The sequence below is a fragment of the Varanus komodoensis genome, unplaced genomic scaffold, assembly GCF_004798865.1.
Source record: "Varanus komodoensis strain SLA01 unplaced genomic scaffold, ASM479886v1 scaffold1, whole genome shotgun sequence".
NCBI classification, from domain to species: Eukaryota; Metazoa; Chordata; class Lepidosauria; order Squamata; family Varanidae; genus Varanus; species Varanus komodoensis.
The window spans coordinates 100,886,254-100,894,717 of NW_025335268.1; the positions used below are offsets into that span (position 1 = coordinate 100,886,254).

At 44.3% G+C, this 8,464-nt stretch overlaps 1 protein-coding gene across 2 annotated transcripts in view; it reads right to left on the reverse strand.

The window, feature by feature from the left end:
• Positions 1-7,143, reverse strand: part of LOC123027417 (VPS10 domain-containing receptor SorCS1-like) — a 435,900-nt gene extending 428,757 nt beyond the window's left edge. Inside the window, exon 1 of one of the 2 annotated variants that reach the window (XM_044438294.1) lies at positions 6,311-6,468. In XM_044438294.1, coding sequence (XP_044294229.1) covers positions 6,311-6,340 — 30 coding nt within the window. In that variant the 5' untranslated portion in view covers positions 6,341-6,468. Of the gene's footprint in view, positions 1-6,310 lie in introns of both variants that reach the window. The other variant, XM_044438286.1, reaches the window with a different exon arrangement.
• Between the last annotated feature and the right edge of the window lie 1,321 nt (positions 7,144-8,464).

The window sequence follows — 8,464 nt, forward strand, 5'->3', positions numbered from 1 at the left end:
ACAAATAGGTTAAGCAGGAATGCTGCTATTGTGGCTGGTGACTGAATCCAAGAAGAAAAAGAGTGAGAGCTCAGAGAGAACCCTCAGAAAGAATGCAAGCAGCTCAGACCTATCAGTGGGAATAGCAAAGCCGAACAGCCATGAAAATATAATATGGCGATACCCTTTCTCCAGTGATGGTCTCAGGGATCAGCTAGGCACAGACTGACCTGCAGATGAGCCAGGGACTGCCACAAAAGGAACAGACAAGCAAAGATAGCCATACACCTTTTTGTGGAAATTAATAAGCAAAAAAGGAGACACAGCAAACAATATGTAGACTATGCTGGAGAGAATGCACAAACGGACAAACTTAAACTGTAAGTTGCGCCTGCCATAGAAGGTTCATGGGATGAAGCTGCAAAGGAACCAGGAGATAAAAGAACATGTGAATGCTAGGCTAGAAAATTGTACGGTCACTACAAGGCAACAGGGGAGAAAATTGCAGAGTATCTACAGGCAACAGGACAGAAAATAAAGGACAAACATGCCACTACGTTGTTGTTGTGCAGCCCATAAGACCTGACCTGCACAAGCATGGGCATTCAGATATAACAGCAACCTGACAGACCTGTACAATCACAGAAAGGAAAACGGGGTGGGCAAGGAGACTGAGATACATCATCATCAGTTTATTTTATTCTCTGCAGTGGCGCCCAGATTATGGAATGCGCTCCCTGGAGAGGTGTGCCTAGCACCGAGTTTACATTCTTTTCAGCACCAGATTAAAACCTTTTAATTTAATTGCAATTTTAAAAATTAATATTTTATCATTAACAGTTGCTTTTTTGTTTTTGTTTTTATATAATTTTATGGGATGTGTTATTGTTTTATTGTTTTTAATTGTACATGCTGTGAGCCATCCCGAGATGCCGAGGCATGTGGTAACGGCATATAAAAGTTTTAAATAAATAAATAATACATAAATATTTGTATGCTGCCTTTCCGTGATAACCCGTATTCAAAAAACTTTCAACAATATGAAGAAAAACACACGATAGAATCTATCATGTCCAGATATAAGCAATCACCCACATAACTGCAAGATCAATAAATATAGAGTAGGTTTAAGCAGGCCAATAATAATTATGCCAAGGTCAAACAAAGGAGAATTAACAAATCTAGACAACATAAGCAACTTGACTACATGAAGAACAACCTGTACAGCTGGACTCAGCCAGTGAATCAGCTTCCTACCCTTCCAAATCACATGCAATGAGTCAGGATCAGGAGTTATTTGTAGCTGGATCAGGAGTTATTTGTAGCTGGATTTAGCCATGCCAGGTGCAATAGGCAAGAGAAACAAGGACCAGGTCTTGTAGGACACAAAGGACTCACTCCTCAGATAGCTTTCCAGGCAGGTGAAAACATCAGGCAGCCAACAGAAACCAGGGTACACACCTAAACAGGGACTGCTCAGTCTGGAAAGCTGAGCCATGGACTAAGCACCTGGAATGACCAAGGTAGCCACCAAATACATACCCCTTGATATGGAGCACCTGTGTCCAAGTTACTCAGGAAAATATACTTTCAGGTTGGTGTGTTGACTCAGGAAAAACAAGCTGCATGACCAACAACTAACCTTTTTTCTGAATAAATTGATTACAATACAAAAGACAATGTCTGCATCAACAATGGAAAGAACATTGTCACAGGGTGCAGGAGTTTTTAAGCTGTGTGATATCCAGAGGAAGACACAGGATCCTTGTGAAAAGCATGTTCTGTGTGCCTGACCTAGATGGAGGCCTACTCTATATAAAGCCAATGACTGGCAATGGCTTCTCACTTTCCTTCAAGGAAAAAACTGCATCCTTCAGAAGGAGAACATATCCTAGCAAAGGAAATGGCAGATGACTTGCCTGTATAGGCTTGTGACTGGTATTAAGGAAGCCATAACAGCTGGCCATGACCAGTGCTTCCACCTTTGTCATAGAAGCACTGAGACTATATAGGAACTTGCAAACAAGGATCCAACAAAGGACTTGGCAACATCAATATGCCTCACACAGATGTTATACAAATGCTGCACCAAGGCTAAGGTATATGCCTATGCTAATGGTACCCACTGGAGAACCAAGTGCATTCTGGAGTTAATCCACAGTGACGTATGTGAATGAATGAAGACACTAAACCCCACTAGGAACATATACTGCTTAACTTAATTGACAACTACTCCAGATACACCAGTACGTATCTCATAAAGAACAAGAGTGAAGCACTGGGCAAACCTCAGAAATGTGTTGCAGCTACTAGTCAGAAGTTCCAGTAAAGAGCTGGCACAATTCACACTGACAGTGGACAAGAATTCAATTAGCAAGGAAACACAAGTGTGCCTCAGGCAGGAAGGCACTGGGCATCAGGATATAGTATGGCGCACTCTGACCAGAGTAAAGTAGCAGATGAAAGAACAAAGTCCAGTGTAAGACATATGGGACTCCTTGGCTGCCTACACATACATGCCAAATGGAAAATGCTCAAAACTGAAGGGAAGAGCGACAGAAGGCATGCTGGTGAGATGCAGTGAGCTGTGTAAAGGCTACAGAATCTCCCAGCCCAAGACAGGCAGAATGACAGTAAGCCACAGTGTTTGATAAGAACCCCAGATCAAGCACCATGAAATCAGCAAACCTCAAAGAAGGCTTGCCAGCAAACATGACAACAGTTGCAGCACATTAAAGAAGACTCAACTGAAGAAGGAATTTCAATAGACAATTTGCAACCCTGCTATAATATTAAGTGCACTGGGCCCACCCAAGTACCAGAGCTCAGAAGGTCAAGCAGGATCAGAAATGGAGTACCACCACTTAGGCTCTCGTGAGTAGTAAAAACATGTGAGGCACCAGAACCCATCTGTTCAGAGGACATTGCCAAACTACCAAGAGGTGAAGCTGAGAAATGGAGAAAAGTAGAAATGGATTGTCACCATAAAAATTGGACTTGTACATTTACAAAGCTGGCTTCCACCCACAAAACAGGATATAAGTGGACATTCATGTTCAAATACAAAAAGAAGATGAAGTTAAATCCCATAAGGCAAAACTAGTATCCAAGGGGTACTCACAAACTCAAATGATACATTTGTTCTGGTGGTAAAGAATACCACTGTACTTCCAATATTACTAAGTGGAATGAATTCATGGCTAAGTGAGATTTGAACCATTGGCTTCACGAGATTCACTTTGATTCATTAAGCACTATCCTACATTGAGTTTGGACGCGTTTTTATTTATACAAAGGTCACATCCTTACCTAGAAAACATGTCAGCTCTATTAGCTAGAAAGCAATACACCAATCCTTCTCTTGATGTTTTTATATCCCATGTTCTATTTCCAGAAACAAAGATATTGGAACAGAGTTAGCAGATCTGGAAATCATACTCTCAGAGTTCTTGTTCCCCTCTGATCAGATTATCCTTTCTGATTCAGTGTTTATCTGAGATGGTTGTGGTTAATTAATGTTGAGGAAAATGTGTCCACAACACAGAATTAAACTATGGAGTTTAATATCATAATATGTAGTAATGGTCACCAACTGTCCTTAAGTATATTTGTCAAGAGAAAGTCTACCAATGACCACTAGTCGTGATGGCTGTATATAACCTCCAGTATTAAAGATAACCCAGGTGGCCTGCAGGAAAACATTTGTACTGTGGAAGACAGTTGGACCATGCCGCTGCTGATGCTGCCATTATTGTTGGTACTTGCCATGCTGAGAATGACTTCTCCATATCGATATAGTGATACTTCAGTAATGGAAATATGATTGCACATCAGTTCACTTATACCATCAGAAACACTGGTACTTCAAACGTACATACTTCAAAGACAAGGGTTTTGTGTTGGGAATCAACTCCCTCATGTTGACTTAATTTTCTGAATAACAAGACAGCCAATACTGAATGTTGTTTGCTATTCTTGACATAACAGAAAACTCTGGGCAGGGTGCCAGTTGCTTGTAGTTTAGAAACAAAGTCATGTAGGACCTTAGACATCTCATGGGGTATTAAAGAGGCCTTGCTTCAGCCAAAACGAATGACCCAGCACCAATTCTATTTTGTGCACTGACAAGCCATAAAATAAATGGAAGAAGAATGGTGATTCCTCTACATTTTGCAGGTCAAGAGCAAAAGGCTACATCTATTCACTATCATTGTACTGCAGTTTGATGAATGTCTTGTGAACACATTCACCTAGACTTGGAAACTCAACGTCAAATATGTGACGGTATCTTCAAATACCTTAAGCATAAAAGGGCATGGCCAATTAACTCAACAACTTTTCTAAATTCATTCTGAAACAGGTATTGCCATAAAGGTAAATTGGGAATGTAGCATGAGTAATGATCAGATTTATAGATTGTTTTAATTTAAAGAATGCAACTTGGTGATTTAGTTCTACAATCTCAGATGGAAGCTTTTAGACTTATGTTTAAGTTGTAAGCCATTTCAAAGGACATGAATCTTATAAATATAAAGCAGTGAACAACTTGTTCAGTTTTAACAGTTTACCACTAAAAGTAGAGGATTGATTTTTGTCAACTGTATCAGAGATCTGATAGTCAAGAAAGAGTTTTTCTTCCTTGCATTATTTGATTTAAAAGTTCCTGAAAAACCTATAAAACTGTGGTCTAGTCAATTAATTCTGACTTGTCTAAAAGTGCTGATGGCATCTACATGAATACTAAATGGACGCACGGTGATTTATTCTCATACATACAGAAATGAACTTAACATGATCACTATATTATTTTTACTACAATTATATGCTGAATAAAGGTAAAAGTAATAAGTGATAAACTCAAAGAAGGCTTTAAGAAGGAGTGTGAAAGCTGGAAATATACTAAACCGAATGAATTATCCCTTGCATTTTTTAAAAACATCAACTTTCTTTTGTGTTTTGGCGTCTCTTGTATTCCTTTGGCTCCTTCCATTTTTCACTAAAATTTAACTCCCAGAGACCTGCATGACCCCAACCTATACTGCACTGGTTCTCTAAAAACCAGGATGCTGTTTATACCAGTACTGTGAAAGAAAGTAGCTGTGCTTATATGGATAAACCTTCAGCACAGCAGCACAAGACAACCTGGAAAGCAGGGATTACTTTTTTCTTTGCTTTGAAGATACTTGAAGAAAAGGGGTTGGATTACAGTAGATATGTAGAAAAGAAAGAGTCCCTTCTTAATACCATAGGGATAAACCAAAGAACAACAGGTGAGCAGAAATCCTTATGTTGCAACTTTAGTTACCTCTTTGTACAATGGACATCTCATCAGTCCCAGAAAACTAATGCTATATAGCAAACCAGTCTTCACTTGTGAACCTAAGTTCTTGAACCAAAGGGAAAGAAATCAGAGGTGGATTTGAAGGAGATTCTAACACTGGCACAGCTTTGATCAAAACTGAACATTGATTGTGAGTGACATGATCTATTAAATTAAAGGCAGAGAATGATGAACAAGTGACAGAATCGAGTATGAAAGACATTTTCTACTCCAGTGTTCCAGCACAAGAAAGACCTCTCTACTTTAAAAAAAATCCAGTAAAAGATCCAGTATACTAAACAGCTTTTCAAAAGAGAGAGAAAAGAGAGCCATGATCACAGGCAGAGGAAAAGAGCAAACCCATGTGCTGTTAAATATAGATCACCAGATTCAGCATGAACAGAAAGAAAATGAGCACACAGGAGATCAGATAACTCAGTAAAGGTACCAGTCCTCAGAGAGAGCATCTATTCTGGCCAGAGTGCTCATCAACCCATCATTCATCCCTAACATTTGACTAAATTTGTGCCACTTGAAAGGGCCGCTAAATTGAAACATTACATGACTTTCATTTTGTTTTGCAGTAATTGATATCTTTTACTCCACACGGAACTGAACACATTTTCTCCCAGAAACCACTGCAGGCCATTGTGCCCTCATAGTACACAAGGACCAGTTTTCCCTCCTAAGTTTGCTTGTGTGTGCACAGCACCAAAACGCAATTCGAGGAGTGCCAAGTGGTGCAGGAAACTTTTTGCTCTGAAGAGGAAAACCCCACAAAAGCACTTCAGGCACAACAAACAGAAGGCAGGCAGACGGACGGACAGAGGGACAGACAGAGGGGAGAGGAACGGGAACAGAGGCGCTGCGAGAAGGCAAATAGTGCATCCTGCTCCCTAGACTGTGTATCGAAATAACCAGGGCTCGGAGCTTAATGAGTGAGTCATTTCCCCCGGTGGTGGTGGTGGTGGTGATGGTGGTGATTACTGCTACTGCTAATCCGCTACTCACGCTGCTGTTGTGGCCAGACCAGTGCACCATGGCTTGGTTATGAGCCGAATCCCCGGTGAGGGCAAAGGTCGTGCTAGTCAGCTTCAGCTCCTCCAGCCTGAAGCGCGTGGCTTTTGCCTGCAGCTGCTCGGGGGCCGCCCGCTCCGGGCTTTCCAGCTGCCGCTGGTCTCTCTCAGCCGGGGCTCCTCTGGGCTTCCGGCTCGGCAGCCTCCGCCGAGCAGCCTTGTGCTTTCTCAGCCGGCCGAGCGGTGCCGATCGGGCGGCGCGGGGGCCCTCCGAGGGGGCCCGCGAGCGCCCTTCCGCAGCCGCGGGGAGCCGGGAAGGCGCGGAGAGCAGCCTCGAGGGGCTGGCGCTGTTGGCATCCGCGGGCGCCGGGGCAGCCTCCGGACGCTCCCCGGTCAGCGCCTCCGACCCCATCCGCCTCCTCGCTCCCAGCCCGGCATCTCTCTCCCCCGCGGGAGCCGAGCCGGGGAAGAGCCGCCCCGCAGCGCCAGCCACCTCCGCCGCGGGAGCTGCGCGCCTCTCACCTCGGTTCTCCGCAGGCACCCTCCTCGCTTCCTCGCCACCTTGTCCCGTCCTCAGATGCATCAATAATCCTTGCCGAGCTTGCTGCGGCAGCCGCGGCGGTAGCAGCACCTGCCAGTGGCAGGATCTGCAAGTCAGGTCCGCTCCGATAAAGCCAAAAGTAAGGATCAGAAGCCATGTCCGGGCGGCCAGCAGAGCTACGTGCCAGCCTGGGGACCAGCCAGTAACTTTTGCCATTGCCCTCGATGCCGACGGAGAAAGGACGGGGCCGGTGGGTGCGCGCGTGAGAAGGAGAAAGAGAGAACGGCAGGGCAGATGTTCTGTTTCTGTCTTTATTTCACCCAGAAGGAGACAGCCAGAACTCCGCCGAAGTTTGAGCCGCTGCCGTATTTGACGCGGCCAGAGACGAAGAGGAAACCTGCTTTCTTTTCTTTCTTTCGGATTTCCCCCCCACCAAAAGCTGGCGCCGCTGATCGGGGTTTTGATGGAAGGGAAAGCCACAACCACATGGGGGAGGAGCTGAACGAGCGAGAGAGAGGGAGCGCGCGCAAGCCAAGCCTGGCCGGTGATTTCTCCGGATTGCTTTGGTAGAAGTCACAGAAATGACTCGTCCTGCCTCCCCCCCACCCCGCATCGTCTCGCCAATCATTGCTACTCGCCGGGATTTTCTCCTCCGTGTATCTGGAGCCTGCAAAGCCCGTTCCCTTGCAACTTTTTTCAGGCTCTCCCGTGCTGCTCTGCTTGGGCTTTCCCCGACATTTCAGGGCAGGTTGCGACGACATTGGCCACAGCAGCTTAGGGGAGATTCAGAACTCCATAGGGAAGATTTAAATGTAAGAAAGAGAAGGCAGTTACGTGCTCTACGCGAAGTTTCCTACTCTTTCATTCTCTCTCTTTGTTGTAGTTTACGCTAAGGGATACATCCGGGTGAAATGAAACTATTCAGCTGGTGCTTTGTACTTTTTCCCCAGCATGCTTTTTTTTCCAACACTAAATTCTCAACTGATGCCTTCCGCAGTCCGTACCAGTTTGAAAACAGAAAGCAGCACAAGCGACCACGGTGGGGCGGTTTTTTGTGTACAAGCTTCAGGAAGCCAGTTCAGCGCTCTGATTGTCATTCACTCCATTTTCCTTGCTTTGCTTTTTCCTCTCCATAATGGGAATTCATTTCTAGTTCTGTATGGGTTCTTTTCTCAGTCACTGGAACGAGCATCTTATTCAGAATTGAGTCTCGGGGGATTTAGGACAATTCATTTCTGGCTAATTGCGTTTATTCACTATTTTGGTTCTCTGCCAATGTTATTTGCACAGAAGCACTGATCTTGCAGGAGGCTTAGCTAGTTGCCCAGACTTCGCCATAGCTACCATAGAGTGATCCCCATTCACACTGTCTCCTCATATATGAACATAGTTGTCATTTTGCACAAGCAGTCCAGTGAATGCTTGTGGGTGCTGCTGAGTTATCTGATGTAATGCTCAGCTCAGAAAATCAGATGAGTGGGGAGAAGGAATCATGGTGTGAAAACAAGGTGGGTGGCTCTAAATGGCCACTAGTAGCTTGAAATGTTAGAACAAGACCTGCTTCTGGATTTCTCCACGGATATCTGATTGGCAAGCTTGAGAACTGGA